Genomic DNA, 26,838 nt, shown 5'->3' with positions numbered 1-26,838 from the left:
ATCTCTTGGCTTCCTGGCCATCATGCTGCACCCTTTGATCCCAGACTTGTGGTACCCTCTCGGAGACAGCAAAGCACCAGATCACCCGATTGGCCCAAAAACACACTGTCACAACGCAGATAACTGGCTCCAACAGTAGCAGAAACACACATCTGGAAAAAAAAAGACTTAAATGAAAGAAGTTGCTCCGCAACCCATCTTAAAGATGTCGCTCTTGGTTACCTTGTTCATCTTCATCTGGCTTTTGATAGGCAAGGAGGCAAAAGGTTCTTGGGGGAATGATTCTTTCCATAGAGTGTGGAGTTGAATTTTCAATCAGATCATCAGTGATCTTATTAAATGGCAGAGCAGGTTCATAGGGTGTTTGTATAATCCTCTTCTTGAAGTACCATCTAGTTTCTCCTGCAGAGAAATTAGTTCCACAGCTTCAGGCACCAGGATTCCATCCCAACCTCTGTAAGGAGTTTGCACATTTTCCATGCAACTATTTTGATCTCCCTGGGTTCTTCTGTTTTCTTCCTACCCTAAGGGTGGTAGGTAATCGCCTTCTGTAAATTTACTCCATCATGTAGTTTTTTGGGGGGGGGGAGGTGGAGAACCAGGGGGTAACTAATATGCATGTAATTGAAAGAAAATAAGGTTCAGGGAAATAAATAGATTAATGGGATTGCTCTGAGATCTGGCATAGATTCAATGGGCTGAATGGCCTCTTGTGAGAAATATAACATGAAGTACACAAAAGGCACTAACCCTAGTCATGAGTGAATACCTTCTTACACATCACAAATTGCTTATCACATTGATCAGGAACCCAGGCATAATTTACCTACTTTACTTGGGAGGACAGATGGGCCCTCGGTTTACCTCTCATCTGAAGATAAAGTGCAGCATCTCCTGGATGCTATACGTGAATGTCAGCCTAGATTCTTGTGCTGCTAGTCTCAAGAACCCGTTGATCTAGAGAGAACAATTTAACCATAAATGGCTCAGTTCTTTGACTGGGATTAAAATTTGATTTGCACAACCAGTTCAATCATCCATCAGCAGCAACAAGCGAGGAAAGGGTGATCTGAGTCAGTACACAAAGAAAAAAAGATGTAAGGTCTGAGGATTCAACAGCAATCTTATCAATCTTTTAATGTCTGTACTGTTTCAGGGATGTCAAAGCTGGTAATATTCTACTTGGCGATGATGGATCTATACAAATTGCAGGTAGGTGTAGCAGATGCTAATCTTGTCATTATAAGATCACTCAAAACAATTTTCTTAATGTATTTTGCTTGCAAATTATTAAAACAATGAACCAAATTGATTATTTTTAATGTTAGAGCATCTCCAATATTGACCTCTAGGCAAAGTGAGTAAGAGTGACACAGAACTGAAAGGTCACAGTGGTTTCAGTGCTGTGATGATTGATTCTATGCTGGCTATATCCTTTTGGTGAAATCACAGTCACTCTATAATCTAATCTCAGTAATTAAACTGAAAGGTTAAAGCAGTCAGTGTATATATTTTCAGAGCTTTGGGGAGCATTTTGTGTGCACGATAGTGTAAAATATGTAAAAAGTCACTTCATATCTTTGTCCATTTTTATTTCCATAGAAGGAAATGAAATGCAAATGAGTTGCCAATTTGCTGTTGCCTCTTTCCAACACTGTACAAAGCCATGCTTACTATTGGAGTAAGGCTCAGAGTAAAATCATGAAGTGTGAAGGAAGAAGATTCTTGCGTTCACGCCCATGTGCCATTGTGGGCACTGTATGAGGAATGAAAGCAGAAGTAACTATCTCCACAGCCCCTTCACTCAGTGTGTTTATTCAATGAACAACTGAGACATCAGAACCAACAAAAACTCTGATTCTATCCCTGCTTTGAGCTGTGTTCGCTGGTTGCTGCCAGGAGATCAATAATTGATCAGTTGGATAAGAATACAAGATGACAGGAGCAGGAATCAGGCCCTTGGCACATCAAGCCTGCCCCACTATTCATTGTGATCATGGCTGATCATGGCTGGAGCTTCATCTCCTCCTTTTCTGCCAGATCCCTTTAGCCCTCAATTTCCCAATCCTTTAATAATATATCTATCTCCACTTTAAAGACATCTAATAATCCAGTTTCCACAAATCTCTGGAACAAAGAATTCCAGAGATGCACCACTCTGAGAAGAGATTTCTACAAATGATTTGCCCCTTGTCTTGATCAAGGGGGACATAGTTGAAGATACTGAAGGTCTCCCTTCTGATCACTATTCAGAAACCATGCTGGCTTGGGTAGGGATAGGAGTAGTAAGGACAGACTGCTGACTTTCAGTGGCACCACTGTGTGCTCATTGACAACTGAATTCTATTCCAGCAAGAATCAATATTTCAGAATCAGAATCAGGTTTATTATCACCAGCTTATGTCGTGAAATTTGTTAACTTAGCAGCAGCAGTTCAATGCAATGCATAATATAGAAGAAGAAGAAAAATAAGTGAATCAATTATAGTATATGTATACTGAATAGATTAAAAATCATGCAAAAACAAATAATATATACAGTGTATCTAAAAAGTAAGGTAGTGTTCAGGGGTTCAATGGGATGGCAGAGGGGAAGAAGCATTCTACAAACCCCATTTCCAGAAAAGTTGGGATATTTTCCAAAATGCAATAAAAACAAAAATCTGTGATATGTTAATTCATGTGAATCTTTACTTAACTGACAAAAGTACAAAGAAAAGATTTTCAATAGTTTTACTGACCAACTTAATTGTATTTTGTAAACATACACAAATTTAGAATTTGATGGCTGCAACACACTCAACAAAAGTTGGGACAGAGGCATGTTTACCATTGTGTTACATCACCTTTCCTTTTAATAACACTTTTTAATCGTTTTGGAACTGAGGATACTAATTGTAGTAGATTTGCAATTGGAAATTTTGTCCATTCTGGCTTGATAAAAGACTTCAGCTGCTCAACAGTCCGTGGTCTCAGTTGTCTGATTCTCCTCTTCATGATGCGCCATACATTTTCAATAGGAGATAGATCTGGACTGGCAGCAGGCCAGTCAAGCGCACGCACTCTGTGTCTACAAAGCCACGCTGTTGTAGCTCGTGCAGAATGTGGTCTGGCATTGTCCTGCTGAAATAAGCATGGACGTCCCGGGAAGAGACGTCGCCTTGATGGCAACATATGTCTCTCTAAAATCCTAATATACGCCTCAGAGTCAATGGTACCTTCACATACATGTAACTCACCCATGCCGTGGGCACTGATGCATCCCCATACCATCACTGATGCTGGCTTTTGCACCTTTCACTGATAACAATCTGGATGGTCGTTTTCATCTTTGGCACGGAGAACTCGACGCCCGTTTTTTCTGAAAACTAGCTGAAATGTGGACTCATCTGACCACAGCACACGGCTCCACAGTCTTTCGGTCCATCTGAGATGAGCTCGGGCCCAGAGAACTCGCCAGCATTTCTGCATAGAGTTGATGTATGGCTTCCTCCTTGCGTAATACAGTTTCAAGTTGCATTTCTGGATGCAGCGACGGACTGTGTTGAGTGACAATGGTTTTCCGAAGTACTCCCGAGCCCAGGTGGCTATAATTGTCACAGTAGCATGACGGTTTCTTAGGCAGTGCCGCCTGAGGACTCGAAGATCACGCGCATTCAACAGTGGTTTCCGACCTTGCCCTTTACGCACTGAGATGTCTCTGAATTCTCTGAATCTTTTCACAATATTATGTACAGTAGATGTTGAAAGACCTAAATTCTCTGCAATCTTGCGTTGAGAAATGTTCCTTTTGAACTGATACTTGAATATTCTGTGCACTTTTCAATCTTATTTTAACTCTGTCCCAACTTTTGTTGAGTGTGTTGCAGCCATCAAATTCTAAATTTGTGTATGTTTACAAAATACAATTAAATTGGTCAGTAAAACTATTGAAAATCTTTTCTTTGTACTTTTGTCAATTAAATAAAGGTTCACGTGAATTAACATCACAGATTTTTGTTTTTATTGCATTTTGGAAAATATCCCAACTTTTCTGGAAATGGGGTTTGTATTTAGGGAATGGAAGACACACAAAGTTATCACATAAATGGAGCCTTGGAGACTGAGCTTGTGAAGCAATACTTTAATTTTTGTAGCATCTTTAACATAGTTCAAATGGTTTTGTTTATTATCAGAGAATGTATACAGTATACAACCTGAAGTACTTTTGGGGGCGGGGGGGAAGAGTTGGAAAAAAAAGAGTTGAAAAAAACCTGAAAAAAAGAGTTGGAGTGATTTAAGGAGGAACTTCCAGAGCTTAGAACCCAGGGAGTGAAGGCAATGTGGCATGGTAAAGGTAGATGGAGATTGATTAGGAGTTGGGTATGAAAAACTCATAGTAGTAAGGCTGAAACAGGTTATGGACATAGAATGGGAAGAAGCCATTATGGGGTCTGAATGGAAGGATGTGACATTTAAAGTTGAGGTGATGCTGGATCAGGAACCAGTATAGTCATGGAGCACTACAGCACAGAAACAGGCCCTTCAGCCCATCTAGTCTTTGCTGAACTGTTACTCTGCCTCGTTTCATTGACCCACATCTGGATCATAGCCCTCCATATCCCTCCCATCCATGTACATGACCGAACTTCTCTGAAATGTTGCAATCAAAATTGCATCTACCTATGATGAAAAGCTTGATATTAAAGATTACATTTATTGCAGTGACAATATGAAGTTTAATTATCTCAGGAGTCACAAAAAATGTATATTGAACTTTGTGCAGTACAAACTTCATTCAGAGCTTTGCTTCCTGTACCCTAATGCACAGGTTCATTCCCAATCATTGTCTGTAAGTTTTGTCTTAGTTCAGAAAGGAGAAAGCTATCTGAGCAATACTTTGTGTTAATATTATGTAAAAGCTTATTCCTGATTATCCGGTAATAGTGCTTGACCAACCTCGGTAATTTAATGAATGCTTACATGATATTAATCTTCTCGCATACTTTAAAACTTTTCTTACTCGTGTTCTGTATAATTTTGGATATTTTGCATGTACTGTAAATCTAGCTTCATATATTCCTAATTTCTTATGAATGTGCAATTTAATCATCATAAGTTTGCTGCATTAAGTACTTGTGGTATTTTTCTGGCTTGTACCCAGTTTTACTCTTACTCAATTGTATATATGTGTGTGTTGTCTAAATAAAGCACCTGGAGCTTGGATGTTAAAAAAAAATTGCATCCCCCATTTCCACTGGCAGTTCATTCCACACTCACACCACTCTTTGAGTGAAGAAGTTCCCACTCAGGTTCCCCTTAAATACTTCACCTTTCACCCTTAACCTGTGACCTCTAGTTCTAGTCTCACCCAACCTTAGTGGAAAAAGCCTGCTTGCACTTACCCTAGCTATACCCCTCATAATTTTGTATTCTTCCATCAAATCTCCCCTCACTTTTCTACACTCCAGGGAATAAGGTCTTAACCTATTCAACTTTACCCTATAACTCAGGTCCTCAAATCCTGGCAACTTCCCTGTAAATCTTCTCTGTACTCTTCCAGTCTTATCGATATCTTTCCTGTGGGTAGGTGACCAGAACTGCACACAGTATTCTATATTAGGCCTCACCAACATCTTATACCACTTCAACGTACATCCAAGTTCTTGTACTTAATATTTTGAATTGTAAAGGCCAATGTGCCAAATGTTTTCTCTATGACCCTGTCGACCTGTGATGCCACTTTCAAGGAATAATGGATCTGTATTCCCAGATCCCTCTGTTCTACCGCACTCCTCAGTGCCCTACCGTTTACCATGCATGTGTCCTACCCTGGTTTGTCCTCCCTGTGTGCTTGGGAATGAACCTGTGCATTAGGGTACAGAAAGCAGAGCTCTAAATGAAGTTTGTACTGCACAAAGTTCAGTATACAGTTTTTGTGACTCCTGAGATAATTAAATAAAACTTCATATTGTCACTGCAATAAATGTAATCTTTAATATCAAACCTCTCATCATAGGTGGACCAGATATGAAATATGGAGGAGGAAGTGAGCAGCTGTCAGCAGGCTCATTGTACCATGCATTGTCTGAGACTACAATTACAGCCATCATCCTACACTGAGCTCCCATGCCCACAGCATCAGTAAAGTTTTTAATGAAACTGTGTAACAATTGACTTCTTCCTTTGCTAGATTTTGGTGTTAGTGCCTTTCTGGCTGCTGGTGGAGATATGACCAGAAATAAAGTACGTAAAACCTTTGTTGGAACTCCGTGTTGGATGGCCCCAGAAGTGATGGAACAGGTAACTAAAGGTTTCAAGTCGACCTTCTGTTGAAGTGGGGCCGGGTTTGTGTCTTTCACACTTTCAGAAAACCTGAGCCCAGACTTTGGCTGACCGTGCCTTTATTGGTGGGTCTTTACATACACCATAACCATGATGCCAAGAGAGCAAAAGAGGGACCTGGCTCAAATCTCTCTTGTTCCTAGATAGGCAACTAGATTAAAATGGGGTCTCAATAATTCTGGGGTCTGGTGGGTATCAGTGAGTATAGGCACTCACTTTACCTCCAAAACACATACAATGAATATCTGCTGAAAGCTGTAACAGTTTTGTATTTGTGAACCAAGTTTTGAGTGGTTGTAAACCTCGGCCACAGAGGCCACAAGAACATTGATCCAAGAAGTGCCCAAAATACATGAATAGTGCTCTTCTTTATCTAGATCAAGGTTTACTTTTTGGGGGAGAGCAAAGGGAACTTTATGCTGTATATGTGACATTTGAAAGTGCTTGATGCTGAGGGCACGATACCCATTTATTTATTTGTGTGTTTAGAGATACAGTGCAGAGTAGCCCCTTCCGGCCCTTTGAACCACACTACCCAGCAACCCCCAATTTAACCCTAACCTAAACACGGGACAACTTCCAATGCCCATTTAACCTACTAACGGGTACACCTTTGGACTGTGGGAGGAAACAAGAGCACCTGGAGGAAACCCAAGCATTCCATGGGGAGAATATACAGAATGCCAGGATTGAACTCCTAAATCTGATCCCCTGAGCTGCAATAGCATTGCTCTAACTGCTACACTACGGGGAACCTACTATTCTCATTCACAAATGCTGAAAAGCAGATTGTACTAAAGAAAGCAAACAGATTCATTTTTTTTTTACCACAACTTTTATGACAATGTGATGTGCCAAAACAATCAATTCAATCTTTTTTTTTTGAAGTGTAGTGCCATTGTGTGAAAAGTGCAACTGCCAATTTAACATAGCAAGTTCCCACAAACGGTAGGATGGATAATGACTAGACAGTTGACTTTGCTTGAGGGTTAAATACCAGCTGGAGAGAATGCCCTGTTCTCATTCCAAATTATTGCTAAGGGATCTAATATTCACCTGGACAAGGATTCAGGGTCTCAGTTTATTTCTCATATTTTCTGTATGATGGAGAAAGAGTCTATACGGGCCCTCAGAGAAACTCCATCAGTCACCTATTTCCCTGTAAAGTACTTTCTCCCATGAACAGGGAGAACAGACTAAATCCATACAGAGGCCAGGATCTAACCCGGGTTGCTGAAGCTGTGTGCCAGCATTTCACATCACTGTGTCCCACCTGCAGCGTTCTGTCAGATCTCACACTGTTGGCTGGCTTCTGTGTTCAATTCCTCGGAGAGCAACTTCAGCACCGTGTAATGGTTGTGCTGTGGTGACATTATGGATCAGTAATCCAAAGGGCCAGACTAGTGATCCAGAAATCAATTTCAAATCCATAATAAATTCAGTCCTTAAAATCTGGAAAATTAAATTATTGCTCTCAATAAAAGTGACCACGATGCTGTTGGAATGTCATAACAACCAAATTGGTTTACCTCAGGATAAGGAAGCCTGCTGTGTGTTCCAAGCCAACAGGGGGTGGGTAGGGAATGGCAGTTCCTAGATGCAATGAAGTCTTCTCTTGCCAGTCATAACTATATCCTGGGAATAGAGGCTGAGCCTTGGTAGTACCATAAATGCAATCTGTACCCACAATATACTAATGTCCTAAACTGCTCAAATGCATACTGTGCTATTTTATGTACCTAGCCTTACTGTCTGGTGCTTTGTACCAACCACACAGCTGATATTTTGGTAACTCTCAGCCTTTTACTCTGACTCTTGTAAGATCAGTGTTTATGTGATGGATCCAGTGAAAAGGATGGGATGGATACGTCCAAGTGGTGAGGCCTCACTTGGTGTATGTAAACAGTTCTGGGCCCCTTAGAAAGGATGTGCTGAAACTGGAGAGGCTTCAAAGGAGGTTCATGAAAGTGATTCCAGGATTGAATGGCTTATCATATGAGTGTTTGATGGCTCTGGGCCTGTATTTGCTGGAATACAGAAGAATGGGGAGTGACCTAATTGAAACCTATCGAATGGTGTGGATTGATAGAGTGGATGTGAAGAGGATGCTTCCTATGGTGGGAGAGTCTAAGCCCAGAGGACCCGGCCTCAGATTAGAGGGGCATCCTTTTAGAATGGAAATGAGGAGGAATTTCTTTAGCTAGAGAGTGGTGAATTTGTGGAATTCGTTGCTGCAGGCAGCTGTGGAGGCCAAGTCTTTATGTATATTGAAGGCAAAGGTTGATAGATTCTCGATTGGTCAGGGCATGAAGGAATATGGAGAGAAAGCAGGGGATTGGGCTGAGAGGAAAAATTGATCAGCGATGATGGAATGGTGGAGCAGACTCAATGGGCTGAATGGCCTATATCTTATGGTCTTATGGTCTAAGTCATGAGGAAGGATTTTTACATAATGGGCTGGGTGCATTAATAAAATATGGAATGGAGTGTAGAGCTGCACTCACAGTGGGCTGCATCTTAATCTCGTAAGTCATCACTGAAAGAACTGTTGCATTTTATTTTTTATATCTTAGAATAAGTGGTGGTGCAGTTATTATCTACTTTGTGTCAGTTAAGAGTGGATTAGAAAACAAGCTACATTTAAGTGCCAAACTGAATCCCTAAAATCAGTAATCTGTGAAATGCTCTGCAATGGGTTTTGTCTGGGCGCTTCTGCCATAGGGCATTAAACTGAAATTCTCGATAGACCTGCCATGTTTCTAGCATTTTAATTTTATTTCAGTCTTCCAGGGTATTCGGTATTTGCCTTTAATAAATAAATTGTAATTGATCTCTGCAGATTATCTTGCAGTAAAGTGTTTCCAGTAGGTGTCACCATTGCAGTGAGCACACTGCACGAGTCTCTTGCAGCTACATAGTCATAGTCATACTTTATTGATCCCAGGGGAAACTGGTTTTCATTACAGTTACACCATAATAATAAATAGTAATAAAACCATAAATAATTAAATAGTAATATGTAAATTGTGCCAGGAAATAAGTCCAGGACCAGCCTATTGGCTCAGGGTGTCTGACCCTCCAAGGGAGGAGTTGTAAAGTTTGATGGCCACAGGCAGGAATGACTTCCTATGACGCTCTGTGCTGCATCTCGGTGGAATGAGTCTCTGGCTGAATGTACTCCTGTGCCCAACCAGTACATTATGCAGTGGATGGGAGACATTGTCCAAGATGGCATGCAACTTAGACAGCATCCTCTTTTCAGACACCACCGTCAGAGAGTCCAGTTCCATCCCCACTACATCACTGGCCTTACGAATGAGTTTGTTGATTCTGTTGGTGTCTGCTACCCTCAGCCTGCTGCCCCAGCACACAACAGCAAACATGATAGCACTGGCCGCCACAGACTCGTAGAACATCCTCAGCATCATCCGGCAGATGTTAAAGGACCTCAGTCTCCTCAGGAAATAGAGATGACTCTGACCCTTCTTGTAGACAGCCTCAGTGTTCTTTGACCAGTCCAGTTTATTGTCAATTCGTATCCCCAGGTATTTGTAATCCTCCACCATGTCCACACTGACCCCCTGGATGGAAACAGGGGTCACCGGTACCTTAGCTCTCCTCAGGTCTACCACCAGCTCCTTAGTCTTTTTCACATTAAGCTGCAGATAATTCTGCTCACATGATGTGACAAAGTTTCCTACCATAGACCTGTACTCAGCCTCCTCTCCCTTGCTGATGCATCCAACTATGGCAGAGTCATCCGAAAACTTCTGAAGATGACAAGACTCTGCGCAGTTGTTGAAGTCCGAGGTGTAAATGGTGAAGAGAAAGGGAGACAAGACAGTCCCCTGTGGAGCCCCAGTGCTGCTGATCACTCTGTCAGACACACAGTGTTGCAAGCACACGTTCTGTGGTCTGCCAGTCAGGTAATCAAGAATTCATGACACCAGGGAAGCATCCACCTGCATCGCTGTCAGCTTCTCCCCCAGCAGAGCAGGGCGGATGGTGTTGAACGCACTGGAGAAGTCAAAAAACATGACCCTCACAGTGCTCGCTGGCTTGTCCAGGTGGGCGTAGGCACGGTTCAGCAGGTAGACGATGGCATCCTCAACTAGTCGGGGCTGGTAGGCGAACTGGAGGGGATCTAATTGTGGCCTGACCATAGGCTGGAGCAGCTCCAGAACAAGTCTCTCCAGGGTCTTCATGATGTGGGAGGTCAATGCCACCGGTTGCTACAGAATGACTCTTGAATTTCACTTCCATTCTAGGTAAGAGGTTATGACTTCAAAGCAGACATCTGGAGTTTTGGAATAACGGCAATTGAACTGGCAACCGGAACGGCACCGTATCACAAGTACCCGCCAATGAAGGTGGGAGTAAACTTTTAATAGCTTTCAAATTGCTGGATGTCTGGGAATGCATTATCTGAAGAGAATCATAGATACCCAGGAGTGAGTGACACAGTCAGATGAGATGCTTTTTTCATTACAAAATAACTCAAATCTAGGATCAAGGGCTTATCTGGGAAACGTAAATCAACATCAAAACTTTGTTGGCACCTTTTAAATTAAATATTTAATTAGCACATAATGGGAAACAAAATGTTAAGTTGCCTGTTCGGAACTAAAAACAAAATGTTCAATTAGCCAGTAATATGCTTCAGAATTCAGATTAGTACAAATAATTACCATTTGACTTCATATTCTAAGCCTCTGACTGATTTGCATTGGAACTTGAACTGTGCTTATTTCAGTGTCAAATTGGAGCTGATTTTTTTTTTAAAAATTGCTACAACTGAATCAAAGGCTAAGAGTTGAAAATCAAGTTTAATAATAAAACAGCAGTTGGTGGGCCTCTTGAATATTCTGAGTACAGTGATGTTTTGGTTACAGTAGGAGGACACTCCCACTGCATATTACAAATAATGCCTCCTTTAACTGATCTCTAGGTTCTGATGGTGACTCTCCAGAATGAGCCCCCTACTCTCGAGACAGGTGTAGAGGACAAGGAGATGGTTAAGAAGTATGGCAAATCCTTCCGTAAACTGATAGCCCTGTGCCTTCAAAAAGACCCTGCAAAGAGGTGTGTGCACCAAGGTCATTCATAGCCCGCATGCAATAGGAAAGTGGGTCAGGTTAACACAGCCCTGGGCACTAGTCAGGTGGAAACCTGACACTGACTGATCTGGTTGGATAGGTTTGTTGCTGAGGCCAATAAAGGTCAGCATCGCCTTCAATGAGAGGGCCAAATTACAGCTCCAGAGAGCAGCACTGTTCCTGTTGATCACAAGTGAAGTGGCCAAAAGCTTTAACATTACACAGGATAGAATGTGCACATTCTTACTCTCTCTGAAATAAAATAATGAGTCTTCCAGTTATAGCTGGGAGTTACAAGTCTTGAGAACCCTTGGGAACCCATGGCAAGGTGGGAACAGTGGTCACAGACCAGTAATAACCATCTATGGCAAAACAGCTTGGTGTACCAAGTGCTGTGCCAATGAAGTACAGATAACAAATTGGAAGTGTGCCAAGTACCAACATTCTGGCTGAGAATGGGTGGGAGTGGGAGAGAGCAACTACTTGTTGGACAGAGCACATCCGATGCGTGAACAGCAATGTCCTGCCAATGTTTAAGTGATGCCACTGTTTGGGCTTCCGCTGCATGGACGATCGGTGTCCAGTTTTCATTTCAATGTAACTGATTGCTCCTGTACAGCCGTGTGGCTACAGAGCACAAAAGGCTGGCAGCTGATTCCCTCCACCAGGAAAAAACCGAGACAAGGGCTCAGGAGGCAGTAAAGGAAAGAGGCAACTGTCAAGACTAGCTGTAATGGGTAGAATGAGCGAAGAGTTTCTCTTCTGACGTGATGCTGATCTGTGAAAGTTGCCTGTTTCTGTCTCATCGCTCTGGCCAAGCTGGTGCACCCCAACATGGCAAGTGATGCCTCAACCCCTCTCCCCCCGCTTTCAACTTGCCCAACTCACTCTGTAAACTCTATTTTTCAGGCCCACTGCAGCAGAGCTGCTGAAGCACAAATTCTTTCAGAAATCAAAGGTAAATGAGAGAGGAAAATAAATTACCCACTAGTGGCATGGGCCTCGGCGAGAGTATGTTTTAACGGTGGAGCCCACGCCAGTTATTTGCACGCGAGATGGAATTCCAGACCACTGCTTTCATGCACCTCTCTGCAACATAGTCTTTACATAGTCATAGAATTGTCGTCATGCAGCATGCAAACAGGCCATTTGGCCAGTGGGCGCCCATCCATATTAATCCCATCTCCCAGCACTTGGCCCATAGCCTTGTATGCCTTGGTGATTCAAGTCCTCAATCATAATCGGAGGTGGCAATCTGGCCCTTTAAGTCAGTCTTGGCTCTCTACAAAAGCAATGCAGCCAATCCTATTCCCCTGCCCTTTCTCCTTAGTCCTGTAATTTTTGTTGCCCAATTACTGATTCAATTCCATTTGGGAACCTCCTTTTCAAGCACCACGTTCCAAGTGTTAAGCCCTTGCTCTGATAAACATGTTCATCCCAATCCTAGATCATAGTGGGCTTTAACTAACCCTTTGGAGGTGATTTTTTTTTTCCCAGTAGAAATATGGGATCAGTGGGCTGACAAAATTCACTATTCTTCACCACTTCTGCTAAGGTACTGAGGATACATCAGGATGAGATGAGCAGAGGCTGAATTAAAGCTGGGATCTCACATGAGCAGCTCAGTACGTTTTACACAGGCAGACTATGCTGCTTTTCTTAAGTAGGCCTACAGACTCAGAGACCGTCCTATTCAAACATCCATGCCTGGCAAAGATTCACTTTCCTCTCCCTGCTCCCGCTGGATTCATGTTTGATTTGCTGCTTTTTTTTTTAAATAAAACTACAAAACCCTATAGCTGTGGATTTATACAAAACTCATTCTCTTGTTTCAGAGTAAAGATTATCTGATGGAGAAGTTGTTGGGCCATTCACTAAGTGGAGGACAGAAGGACACAAAGGTAAGGACTGTTTGTCAGTAATGCAGGAGAGTTCAAGGAAAAAGATTTACAATGCACTCTGGTCTCTGAAAATCTCTACCTTCAAGTTTGGTTAACCTGCCTCAACTGAGCAATGCTGGGACAGCAATAGTTTACACAACATACTGAGTAAAGTACTATAAAGAGGTGATGGAAACTTTGAAAGCAGTTGCTTGCAATGGCTGTGTGTGGTGTCATAATACCAAAGTAAATTGCTTTTGGTTGGAGTAGAAAATTAAAGAACTGCTTGATGCCTCATAAAAAAAACTGTTTCAGTGGAATCTAATGGAGACAGACAAAGCTGGTGGTGTAATTTAATTGTGTAATCATTTGTGCATCAAGCCTTACTATGTACCTAGTCACCTGTGACACACAAAAATCCCACAGGAAAATGTCTACAACTGGCAAAGGCAGGCTAATGGTTTACCTTTCAGCTTCATTTAAACAGCAGCTTGTGTTTCCCAGAGTTGAAGTAAAAATGGCAGTATTTTGAGACATTAAACCAGAACTAAAGATCCACCATGTTTGGGCCAAGGTGCAAACAAATGGCATATAAAGAGGAAGAGGAGGAGGGATCTAGATATTGCACTCATAGAGACACACTGTGGGCTGCCTAGAGGGACGCATTGATCCGTACCTTTTCAACTCTATACACCGGCGCAAATAGAATTCTTCTATCTTCTTGCAGGCTGACAACACAGTGCAAGCTACTGGCACGATGCCAAAGTCTGTGAACGAGCCAGAGACTAACAAAAAGGTCTGTATTTTCCGAAAGCGTTAGAGAATTGTGTCCAGCGGAGGCATGGCAAATTTTAGCAACAATTTGCCTGGACCCAAAGCACAGTGCAGTGCCACTTAACACACTCTGCTCCAAGTCAAAAGGCTGTGGGTGCAGAATCTCAGCACATCCCCTAAACCAATGCTGCACGATCAGAAGTGCCTCATTCAAATGAGTGGTTCAGCTGTTCCCTACCACACTGTTCAGGCGGGTGTTTAAAGAAAAATCTTAACCAGCGCTATTGAAAAACAAAGACGCAAAGGTTCTTTAGAACAACATCCATTCCTCCCACACCAGAATCAGAATCGGGTTTAATAACGCAGGCATATATCATGAAATTTGTTGTTTTGCGGCAGCAGTACATTGCAATACATAATAAAAATACTAAATTACAATTATATATTTTTAAAAATTAAATTTAATAAGTAGTGCAAAAAGAGCGAAAATAAAGTGGGGTAGTGTATATGGGTTCAATGTCCGTTCACAAGCCTGATGGGGGAGAGGAAGAAGCTGTTCCTAAAGCACTGTGTGTGTGTGTCTCTGTCTGTCTGTCTGTCTGTCTTCAGGGTCCCGTACCACCTCTTTGATGGTAGCAATGAGACAGAGCATGCTCTGGCTGATGGGGGTGCCAGACCCGCACTTGGAGCATTGTGAGCAGTTTTGAGCTCCTTATCTAAGAAAAGATGTGCTGAAATTGGGGGGGTCCAGAGGAGCTTTGTGAGAATGATTCTGGGAATGAAAGGGTTAATGTATGAGGAGCATTAGGTGGTCCTGGGCCTGTGCTCACTGGAGTTGAGTGGGGGGGGGGAGAGGGTGGAGAGAGGTGGTATCTCATTGAAATCTATTGGATACTGAAAGGTCCAGACAGAATGGATGTGGAGAGGATGTTTCCTATAGTGGGTGAGTGTAGGACCAGTCGACAGCCTCGGAATAGAGGAATGTCCATTTATAACAGATATGAAAAGGAATTTCTTTAGCCAGAGGGTGGTGAATCTGTGGAATTCATTGCCATGGATGGCTGTGGAGGCTAAGTTATTGAGTATATTTAAAGCAGAGATTGATAGGTTCTTGATTAGTCAGGGCATCAAATGTTACAGGGAGAAGGCAGGAGAATGGGGTTGAGAAGGATAATAAATCAGCCATGATGGAATGACAGAGTAGACTCAATGGGCCGAGTGGCCTAATTCTGTCTTAATTATGGTTGCCAACTTTTTGAGGTATTGCTTTTTGAAGATGTTCTTGATGCTGGGGAGGCTGGTGCCCATGATGGAGCTGGCTGAGTTTACAACTTTCTGCAGCTCTTTTCAATCCTGTGCAGTGGCCCCTCCATACCAGACAGTAATTCAACCAGTCAGAATACTTTCCATGGTACATCTGTAGAAATTTGTGAGTCTTTGGTGACATACCAAGTCTCCTCAAACTCCTGATGAAATATAGCCTTCTTTGTAATTGCATCAATCAGTACATTGGGCCCAGGATAGATCTTCATAGATGATGACACCCGGGAACTTGAAACTGCTTGACCTTTCCACTGCTAGTCCTTTGATGAGGACTGGTGTGTGTTTCCTCAACTTCCTCTTCCTGAAGTCCACAATCAATTCCTTGGTCTTACTGATGTTGAGTGCAAGATTGTTGTTACAACACCATTCAATCAGCTGATCTGTCTCACTCCTGTACGCCTCCCCATCACCATCTGAAATTCTGCCAACAATATCTGTATCATCAGCAAATTTATAGATGGTGTTTGAGCTGCGCCTAGCCACACAGTTGTGGGTGTAGCGAGAGTAGAGCAGTGGGCTAAGCACACATCCTTGAGGTGCGTCAGTGTTGATTGTCAGTGAGGAGGAATGTTAGTTCCAACCGGCATAGACTATGGTCTCCTGATGAGGAAATCAAGGATCCAGTTGCAGTGGGAGATGCAGATGCCCTGGTTTTTTGCCACCAGCACAGGTTAACTGGTGACTCATTGCATTGCTATTTGTAGGTCTTGCTGTGTGCTAATTTCTGGCTTGAATTGCTTACCTAACAATAGTGAATTTTTTAAAAGGAATGTTTGTCAATAACATGTAACAACGGCATGGAGTTCCACTTCCCTCATTCCTGCTGGATGTACTGTGTATTTATCACAAGACCACTCTTTAGAGTTGATTAGAAACAAGATGAAGATCTTCTCAACCATATTTCATCTCTAGTCCAGTCGTCCGAGCTTCATCAGGAAAGGATTATCTTTAACCTAATCTTAGTAGTGGTAAAGATGACGAGTTACTGAATCACAAGATGCTCGCTAATTATTTAGAGTAGGAAAGCAGATGTAAGATGAAGGGTAGAAATATTGACAAGAGGACAGAGTTCAAATTACCCACATCCCAAGCTCCATTGACTTGCCCTTTAGTATTGCTACTTTTTTCCTGCACTTTTCTGATGGGTCTGTCCAACGACTGATGGCTAAGAGCAAGTTCCCTGTTTGCTGCACTGCGTGGGGGAAAGATGAGTTACAGAAAACGTATGCACACTAATAGAGCTTAGACCATAAGACAGAGGAGCAGAATTAGGCCATTCAGCCCATTGAGTCCACTCCACTATACATTTGTGGTTGACCAAGCTTGTGGATCAACAGTAAATAACTGAATTATTTAGCAAGGGACATGTCCACAAGCAGTGAGACAATGTTAAGCTGTTGATGCTGTGGGTGAGAGATGCTGTCTGGGCTCACAAAGAATGGTTGCTTGGTCAGCCAATTGGGGCTGGACCCGAGCAAAAGTCAGTGCCTTCGGATGGTGGGAAGAGAACTGCCAGCAAAATACCTGAAAATGCTGATAATTAACCTTTAATTTGCATTGTGATTGACTGTAGACGAGATGCATCCAGGGATCCAGTGGGCACTTATACAAAACAGAAGATGGAGGCTGGGAGTGGAGTGATGATGAATCAGGCGATGCATATGATGAATCAAAACCTGCGGCCTATCAGAAAACTGTGAGTGCATTTGATAAACATGAGGTTCTGTTGGAAATCCTGAGCAACACACACAAAATGCTGGAAGGACTCAGCACTTGGGTGTCTCGGCCTGAAACGTCGCCTGTTTAAGGCCAATTTATACTTCTGCGTCAAATCGATGCCGTAGGTACAGCGCAGCCTCATACCCTACGCCGTACCCTGACGAGCACCTCCCCAAAAACGTAACTACACATTGCGGTGACGCAGACCACAACAACTGTGATTGGTCCGCATGGTAGCATCGCATGCCCTCCTACGCTGCAATAGCTTCCCATTGGGCGACTGAAGGGCAGGGAAGGAACTCTGGCTGCAATGCTTTCCATAAAGCTTTACAGACCTCCAAAATTATGGAGGACCCTGTGCTTGACGCCTGTTTGTAGCTAGCTGCTACAGCCTGTTGACTTCCACCTGAAGCTAAAACTCGAATGGTGATTGCCAGTCTCTGAGTAACTGTGCGTACACTGATGCGAAATAAGTAGTTGGAGACGATGAACCAAATCATCAAATCTACCTGCCGACATCCAAAAATATTTGATATTCATTTCCTCGTCCATGTCTCTCAGTGACCGGACGAGCACAGAAAATTCACCCTCCTTCAGTTTCAGTCGCCATTGTTTAAAGTTTGAGTTTCTTCATGTTGAGTTTTAACACGAAGACACTCAACACAGTGGCATCGAAACCCCACTGCCAACTAGCGTTTTGGTGGTGAATTGCAGAGCGACGTAGACACACCAACACACAAGTATAAATGCTCACAACGGCGTAGCCCACTTGCGTAGGCTACTATGCAGAAGTATAAATCAGCCTTCATTCCTAACTTGCTGAGTTCCCTCCAGCACTTTGTGTGAATTGCTTTGACGGGATTCGGCTCCTTCTTGCCCCTGGCAATAAGCAGTCGCATTTCTCGAGTGACACAAACTTCAGACGAAGTTCTTTCTCACCACGCCACTATCTTTTGGGTAACATTAAGCTGTTTGCCTGCAGATGTATCACAACTGGGACTGATGTTGATGCACGCAGATGCTTGCTTTCCAAAAAAAAATTTCAAAAGAGATTAGTCTGGATGCATAGCATGTTAGGGCACAGGAGAAGGCTATTAGGTTCACCAGTTCTTTAAAAAAGGATTTGAGCACCAGATCAGCAGCTAGTATCACACTGTTACAGTGCCAGCGATCACTGATCAGGGTTCGATTCTTGCCACTGCCTGTAAGGAATTTGTACATTCTCCCTGTGATCGCATGGGTTTCCTCTGGGAGCTCTGGTTTCCTCCCATATCCTAAAGATGTATGGGTTAGGAGGTTAATTGGTCAAATGAGTGTAATCGGACAGTGCAGGCTTGTTGGGCCAGAAGGGCCTTTACTGTTCTGTATCTCTAAATAAAAATTAAAATAAAAATAAAAACAAAAACAAAACATTCAAGATCAATAATGCCAGCTTCTCCAATCTCCCTGTGATGCTTCTTCTGGTTAGCCTCCACTGCACCTTCTCTGCTTTAGTCTTCTACCAAAGTATCAGCTCCATGTCAAGGTACAGTGCCACATTTTATAACTGTGAAAACGACATGTCTTGAAAATATAAAACTTGTGGTTTGGTCTTTGTAAAACCTCACAAATTCAGAATGTTGGAGCATTTCTTATCCAGCGTGTGAAATGAAAATCTAAACCCAATCACAATTTCTTCTTATTCTTCACTGGTCACTTCTGAATGCCAGAAGTGGTCACTTTACAACCAATAAGCTCTTATATAAAATATTAGCATCTGCAGAATTCCTCGTGTTAGCATTAAATGTGATCACATTGGAGGTCATGTGATTCCTTTCCTCTGGGCACGTCGAAAACTTATGTCAACAAATTACCCTAATATCCAGCTATTGGGACCATCCTTTTGATGTTTATTTATTCCTTCTCAGGAACAACATTTTGCCAAGTGATTACATTGTCAAAGTCAAAGTGGAATTTATTGTTACCTGCATAAGTACATGTGTACACAGGTGCAACGAAAAACGTACAGCAGCATCACAGGCACACAGTATCATATGAGCCACATTCACAAGAGAAATATGAATTAATCAAAAATCATCCACAATTTTTACAAGCAAATAAAATTAGAAATAAAACAAAACCCATTTTAGTGCATGGTGGTCAAAGTGGTCATAGTGTTGCTAAACAGTGGTGAATAGGGTTTTGAATATGAATTTGTACACAACATAGTGTGTCAGACTGCATTATATTCAGAACTTTGTAATAGATCAAAACTCTGCATGTCAACATGTGACAGAAATGAGATGGAAAGGACAAAATATGACTGCAGTGGCATTATTTGCTATCATGCAATCTGAAGTTTTCTTTCTAATACACAGCCATATTTAAACATTCCATTATTATTATTATTATTAAGAGTCGATGGATTATACTTCCCTCTGGACAGTTAGACTTCACTCCCAGCTGTGTACTATAGTCCCTGGTTGAGTGTTATAGTTTAAACACCGCTTAATTCCTCGATACCAGTCATAGATCAGCATCTCTAGACAACCCCAAGCTTTTTCTGCTTGCAGCATTCAAAACCAAATTGTCGCATGTTCACTTGGTTTGATTTCATGCTAAAGTTCCTGTGTTATCAAGAAACTGATCAGAATTAGCTTGCAAATGCAGTCCATCATTCCAGTAGATGTGCCTCGTGGAGCTTTAATTGTAAGTGGCAAATTTACTGTCCAGACCTTGCCACAAGGATTGGTAACTTCACAAAAATGAATATCATCCCCAGGGTATGTTGAGCTTTCATCAAGCATTTGATACAGTCCTACCTGTGTATTTTAATATCTGTTTTTCCAAATAGGACCAGCTCCTGTTTTGGTAATCAGTTCAGTTGAAAGGCCAAGGTCTGTGAATTTACTGTATGACTAAATGTCTTGTTGATGTTCTCTCCAAACTTTTGTTGGAATTTGCTATGGCCTGGGACAAGACACCTGCTTGTTTTAGATATTTTACTAAAAATAGCCATTTCTATTTCAATGTATATTAACCATAATTAATATTTTGTTGATTAGACAGTTTAAAGAGGAATAGATAAAATATTTCAGCATTGATCATTTTATGGAGGTCATCTATAGTGTGTCAAGAACCTCTCGTGCTGTAGTTCAAAGACCAAGTAGTATTGCAGTAAATTTGGCAATATTCAAGAATAAGGTTAGGGCAGAAGATTTGAATTAACATTCATCATTTTGTTTTTGCCAGGAACAGTCAGGAAGTCCATCACATCTAGCTAACCAGGATGGTTCAATCCATCTGGTCCTGCGACTGAGGTAAGCACTATTCTGCCTTTGCTCAATGTTTTGGGGACAATTCAAAAGAAAGTTGATTGGCAAAAGGGATACAAGGCTGGAGAAGGGAGAGGATCACGGGATGGGAAGCCTAGGGAGAAAGAAAGGGGGAGGGGAGCCCAGAGGAAGATGGAGAGCAGGCAAGGAGTTATAGTGAGAGGAGTTGTAGGGAGAAAAAAGAGATAGGGGGTAAAAAGGGAGAGGGAGAAGAAAAAATAAAAGATAAGGGATGGGGTAAGAAGGGGAGGTGGGGCATTAACAGAAATTAGAGAAGTCACTGTTCATGCCATCAGGTTGGAAGCTACCCAGATGGAATATAAGGTACTGTTCCTCCAACCTGAGTGTGGCTTCATCTTTACAGTAGAGGAGGCTGTGGATAGACATATCAGAATGGGAATCGGACGTGGAATTAAAATGTGTGGCCACCGGGAGATCCTGCTTTCGCTGGCGGACAGAGCGTAGACATTCAGCGAAACGGTCTTCCAGTCTGCGTCGGGTCAGATGCAGTTTAATGTGGATAAATGTGAGGTTATCCACTTTGGTGGTAAGAACAGGAAGGCAGATTATTATCTAAATGGAGTCAAGTTAGGAAAAGGGGAAGTACAACGACATCTAGGTGTTCTTGTACATCAGTCACTGAAAGCAAACATGCGAGTACAGCAGGCTGTGAAGAAAGCTAATGGCATGCTGGCCTTCATAACAAGGAAAATTGAGTACAAGAGCAAAGAGGTCCTTCTGCAGCTGTACAGGGCCCTGGTGAGACCACACCTGGAGTACTGTGTGCGGTTTTGGTTTCCGAATTTGAGGAAGGACATTCTTGCTATTGAGGGAGGGCAGCGTAGGTTCACAAGGTTAATTCCCGGGATGGTGGGAAGAAAGACTGTCGAAAGATTGGAGCGACTGGGCTTGTATACTCTGGAATTTAGAAGGCTGAGAGGGGATGTTATTGAAACATATAAGATTATTAAGGGATTGGACATGCTGCAGGCAGGAAGCATGTTCCTGCTGATGGGCGAGTCCAGAACCAGAGGCCACAGTTTAAGAATTTGGGGTAGGCCATTTAGAACGGAGTTGAGGAAAAACTTTTTCACCCAGAGAGTGGTGGATATATGGAATGCTCTGCCCCAGAAGGCTGTGGAGGGCAAGTCTCTGGATGCTTTCAAAAAAGAGATGGATAGAGCTCTTAAAGATAGTGGAATCAAAGGTTATGGGGATAAGGCAGGAACTGGATACTGATTGTGGATGATCAATCATGATCACAGTGAATGGTGGTGCTGGCTCAAAGGGCCAAATGGCCTACTCCTGCACCTATTGTCTATTGGGTCTTGCCAATATATAGAAGGCCACATCGGGAGCACTGGACACAGTATATCACCCCAGCCGACTCACAGGTGAAGTGTCGCCTCACCTGGAAGGACTGTCTGGGGCCCTGAATGGTAGTGAGGCAGGAAGTGTAAGGGCACTTGTTCCGCTTACAAGGATAAGTGCCGGGAGGGAGATCGGTGGGGAGAATGAATGGACAAGGGAGTCGCGTGGGAAGTGATCCCTGCAGAAAGCAGAAATGGAGAATTATATGTTGGATCCAGAGGCTGGTGGGGTGGTAGGTGAGGACAAGGGGAGCCCTATCCCTAGTGGGGTGGCGGGAGGATGGGGTGAGAGTAGAAGTGCGTGAAATGGGAGAGATGCATTTGAGAGCAGAGTTGATGGAGGAAGGGAAGCCCCTTTCTTTAAAAAAGGAAGACATCTCCTTCGTCCTTAGGTCCATCCCTCCCCTTCCTGTCTTCTCCTATCATTTTGGATCTCCCCCTCCCCCTCCCACTTTCAAATCTCTAACTACCTCTTCTTTCAGTTAATCCTGACGAAGGGTCTCGGGCTGAAACTGCCTGTGCCTCTTCCTAGAGATGCTGCCTGGTGTTCACCAGCAACTTTGATGTGTGTTGCTTTTGTTTCCCACTGCACACACGGCCCCCGGCCACCTTCAGAACATGCGGTTGCAATGGAGGAACTGTTATTTGGTGGCCCCATGCCCACAGCAGCATACGCAAGAGGCTTGTGTAATGAGATGAGAGCATCTCTTCCATTAAAGCAGATTAACAAGGTGGCTGCTGCTGGTCATCCAGAGTGAGAGTTGGTCCCATGGAACAATACTGATGGTGCATGTGAAGGGCAGGATGACACAGTCCTCTCTGAGTGGGCTAATGTTTATGCAAGCGTGAAAGACACCATTCAGGGAACTGGGAAAAGGGGAGGATTTTCAAATGTATAATATCTGAAGTGAAGGCTGTGCTAAAAAATTTTGCTGGATTGGTTACTCCACGTGCTGTGTCATAGCTTCTGTGTTAACTGTTTGCACAGGAATTTACGAAGAGAATTGAATGACATCAGATTTGAGTTCACTCCAGGGAGGGGTAAGTCCCACTGTGTTATTTACTAAATTAGTAATTAACTGCTGGAGAACTGGATCAAAATTCAGTGCTGATTAGCAGCCAATTTTAGAACAGTGTCTCCCTCTGCCCACACTAACCCAAATCAGCTGTGCATTGTCTTGGTTATTGATGGGGTGGCTAACTGGGACTGCAGAAAGTATCAGACTAATATGGAGAGGAACAGAGGAAAAGCTTGTGGTAAATGTAGAAGAACTGGAAGTATCCTTGACCTTGATGTCTAATGCACCAAAAGAGAAAATCCAGTGGTGGTTATGCTTTGACTTCAGACTGCTGTTGTCCTGATTTGTGTTACTGGGCAGAAGCTAATTAACACAGGATTGTTTATGCTAGAACTGATTTCAAATGTCTGTCCTTGTAGACTCTGCAGTTGGTGTTTCTCAGGAGCTCGTTTCTGCAGGCTTAGTGGACAAGTTTGACATGATGGTTGGTAAGTCCGAACTTCAACATATTTAACTTGCAGCTGAATGTTATGGCCGGGGTAATGTTAGTGTCAGCACCTCAATGATATTCATCGGATTCTCACTTGGACCAGTTGAGTTGAATGGATAATCCAGAGGATTGGTAATTCAGAAGCAATGAGCTGAGATCCCACCCCAGCAGTTTGATAAACACCAGAGTTTCTGCAAAGGCTGGAGATCTTAAGGAACACACACACAATGCTGGAGGAACTTAACAGGTCAGGCAGCATCTATGGAAGGGAATAAACAGTCAATATTTCTAGCTGAGACCCTTCATCATTTGGAAAGGAAGAGGATAGAAGCCAGAATAAGAAAGTGGGGACAAGGGGAAGGAGTACAAGCTGGCAGGTGATAAGTGAAGCCTAATAGTGGGTGAGGCGGAGGGATGAAGTAAGAAGCTGGGAAGTGATATGGGTGGACGAGGTAATGGGTTGAAGAAGCAGCAATCTGATGGGAGAGATCAGAGGACCTGGAAGAAGGTGAAGGAGGAGGGACACCAGAGAGATGAAATGGGTAGGGAAGGAGAAGGGGTAGGGAAGGAGAAGGGGTGAGGGGGGTACCTGCTTGGGGCTTAGAAAATGGGGGAAAAAAAGGAAGGTTGGAGGCTACCCAGACAGTTGCTCCTCCAGCCTACATGTGGCCTCCGTGGCAGTAGAAGAGGCCATAGACACCAACATGTTGGAATAGGAATGGGCAGAGGAATTAAAATGATTGGCCTACGAGAAATCCTGCCTGTTTCAGATGGAGTAAAAGTGCTCTACTAAGCAGCCCCCAACTTATGTCAGGTTTCACTGATGTGGAGGAGGCTGTACTGGGAGCACTGGATACAGTAGATGACCCCAACAGACTTGTGGGTGAAGTGTTGCCTCACTTGGAAGGACAATTTGTGGCCCTGAATGGTGGTGAGGGAGGCGGTGAATGGGTGGGTGTAGTACTTATCCCACTTGCAGGGACTAGTGCCAGGAGGGCGATTAGTGGGGAGGGACAATGGAAGGAAATGTAAATTGTTCTTTATATAATCTGGGTAAAGAAACTGCCATTCAGTAATAGTATCCATAAAGCCAGCAGACCAGATAATTTGAGGGCTTCTACAAAGGCCCTGTAGGGAGGGAAAGTTGCCATTTTTGCTAATCTGTCTGGATTGTGGCTCCAGATCCACAGTGGTGTGATTGATGGACTCTCAGCTGAAATTGCATGGCAACCCTACTATATACTTTATTGTTGCCAAACAATTGATATTAGAACGTACAATCATCACAGCGCTATTTGATTCTGCGCTTCGTGCTCCCTGGAGTACAAATCGATAGTAAATAGTAAAAATTTAAATTATAAATCATAAATAGAAAAGGGAAAGTAAGGTTGTGCAAAAAACACCAAGAGGCAGGTCCGAATATTTGGAGGGTACGGCCCAGATCCGGGTCAGGATCCGTTCAGCAGTCTTATCACAGTTGGAAAGAAGCTGTTCCCAAATCTGGCCGTACGAGTCCTCAAGCTCCTGAGCCTTCTCCCGGAAGGAAGAGGGACGAAAGGTGTGTTGGCTGGGTGGGTCGTGTCCTTGATTATCCTGGCAGCACTGCTCCGACAGCGTGCGGTGTAAAGTGAGTCCAAGGACGGAAGATTGGTTTGTGTGATGTGCTGCGCCGTGTTCACGATCTTCTGCAGCTTCTTCCGGTCTTGGACAGGACAACTTCCATACCAGGTTGTGATGCACCCTAGAAGAATGCTTTCTACGGTGCATCTATAAAAATTAGTGAGGGTTTTCGGGGACAGGCCAAATTTCTTAAGCTTCCTCAGGAAGTAAAGGCGCTGGTGGGCCTTCTTGGCAGTGGACTCTGCTTGGTTGGACCAAGTCAGGTCATTTGTGATATTGACCCCGAGGAACTTAAAGCTCTTGACCTGTTCCACTTGCGCACCACCGATGTAAATTGGGTCGTGCGGTCCGCTACTCCTTCTGAAGTCAACAACCAATTCCTTCATCTTGCTGATGTTGAGGGATAGGTTATTGTCTTTGCACCATGCCACCAGGTTCTTAATTTCCCCTCTGTACTCAAACTCATCATTACCCGAGATACGGCCTACAATTGTGGTGTCATCAGCAAACTTATATATTGAGTTTGATGGAAACTTGGCTACACAATCATGGGTGTACAGTGAGTACAGCAGGGGGCTGAGTACACAGCCTTGTGGGGCACCGGTGCTCAGAGTGATTGTAGAGGAGAGCTTGTCCCCTATTTTTACAGCCTGGGTCCTGTCTGTGAGGAAGTTGAAGATCCAGCTGCAGATCTGAGTGCTAAGGCCCAGGTTCCAGGCCCAGGCATGCCACCTTGCTCTTCTTCGGCACTGGGATTATCGTTGCCTTCTCAGCAACAGCCACATCCCAATGAATGGGTCCTAGAGCGAGGCAGTACCCGGTGCTTAGACAATTTAAATGCCAGCCCAGATAGACTGGAGTGCGGAGGCGATGGTCGGGCTGATCTTACTCGCTCTCCCGCATTGTTCATTCCTCTCTCTGGTGGCTGTTGTCTCTATGGGTTTCGTGCCATTTTGCCTCACTAATATGATGAACTGAGATTGAGGCTTGGGCCTACTACTCCAGGGAGCAGAGCTAAGGAACACACATCAAAGTTGCTGGTGAACGCAGCAGGCCAGGCAGCATCTCTAGGAGAGGTACAGTCGACAATTCGGGCTGAGGCCCTTCATCAGGACTAACTGAAGGAAGAGTGAGTAAGGGATTTGAAAGTTGGAGGGGGAGGGGGAGATCCAAAATGATAGGAGAAGACAGGAGGGGGAGGGATGGAGCCAAGAGCTGGACAGGTGATTGGCAAAGGGGATATGAGAGGATCATGGGACAGGAGGCCCAAGGAGAAAGAAAAGTGGGAGGGGGGGGGAAAACCCAGAGAGTGGGCAAGGGGTATAGTCAGAGGGAGAAAAAGGAGAGAGAGAGAGAAAGAAAGAATGTGTATATATAAATAAACAATGGATGGGGTACAAGGAGGAGGTGAAAGTGGCGTAGCTTGAGGATACAAGGTCCTGTTCCCTGCTAACCTTGTTTTCTGTTTTTTAGTGGCTAACAACCTGCAGAGACTAATCGATGACCCTCATTCAAACAGGACACTCACATTTCGACTGGTAAGGAGACAAACTCTCTCTAGGTACTTCTCAAAAGCACAAAGATGTAAAATGCTGTCCTAAACAGTTTTGTCGAGGTTCATAGATCATCAACGACTGCTTCCTTTGCCAAACTCTTGCCAGGCTGTTGTTTAAAATCCGAGAATGAATTGCCCTGCGGGATTGTGACTGGCCAAGTAACAGGGTCCAGACCTAGTCCACCTTAAAATCCCCCAAAGAGCCTGATCTTTTCACAGCGCATTGTCTTGAGCTGCATATTCTGGAAAATCCTTCCCAATTGTCCATTGACTGTGGCCCAGTTATCTAAAGCAATTCCTTGTGCTAATATTTTCCTGCTGTTCATGGTTTAGCAAGGGAGGTAGATTTAGAGAT

At 43.4% G+C, this 26,838-nt stretch overlaps 1 protein-coding gene across 9 annotated transcripts in view; it reads left to right on the top strand.

Annotated features, from left to right (window-relative positions):
• Positions 1-26,838, top strand: part of LOC140191907 (STE20/SPS1-related proline-alanine-rich protein kinase-like) — a 124,415-nt gene that overhangs the window by 90,044 nt on the left and 7,533 nt on the right. For 6 of the 9 annotated variants that reach the window (XM_072249758.1, XM_072249763.1, XM_072249757.1 and 3 more), the window contains 12 exons: positions 1,157-1,212; positions 6,172-6,281; positions 10,592-10,693; positions 11,272-11,405; positions 12,329-12,377; positions 13,255-13,320; positions 14,027-14,095; positions 16,970-17,092; positions 20,347-20,414; positions 22,788-22,840; positions 23,238-23,306; positions 26,402-26,466. In XM_072249758.1, the coding sequence (XP_072105859.1) occupies positions 1,157-1,212; positions 6,172-6,281; positions 10,592-10,693; positions 11,272-11,405; positions 12,329-12,377; positions 13,255-13,320; positions 14,027-14,095; positions 16,970-17,092; positions 20,347-20,414; positions 22,788-22,840; positions 23,238-23,306; positions 26,402-26,466 (964 nt within the window). The remainder of the gene's footprint in view (positions 1-1,156; positions 1,213-6,171; positions 6,282-10,591; positions 10,694-11,271; positions 11,406-12,328; positions 12,378-13,254; positions 13,321-14,026; positions 14,096-16,969; positions 17,093-20,346; positions 20,415-22,787; positions 22,841-23,237; positions 23,307-26,401; positions 26,467-26,838) is intronic. The other 3 variants (XM_072249762.1, XM_072249765.1, XM_072249766.1) reach the window with 3 other exon arrangements.

Source organism: Mobula birostris, chromosome X (genome assembly GCF_030028105.1).
Source record: "Mobula birostris isolate sMobBir1 chromosome X, sMobBir1.hap1, whole genome shotgun sequence".
NCBI lineage: Eukaryota > Metazoa > Chordata > Chondrichthyes > Myliobatiformes > Myliobatidae > Mobula > Mobula birostris.
The sequence above is the reverse complement of the archived record's forward strand: the minus strand, read 5'-3'. Positions and strand labels throughout refer to the sequence as shown.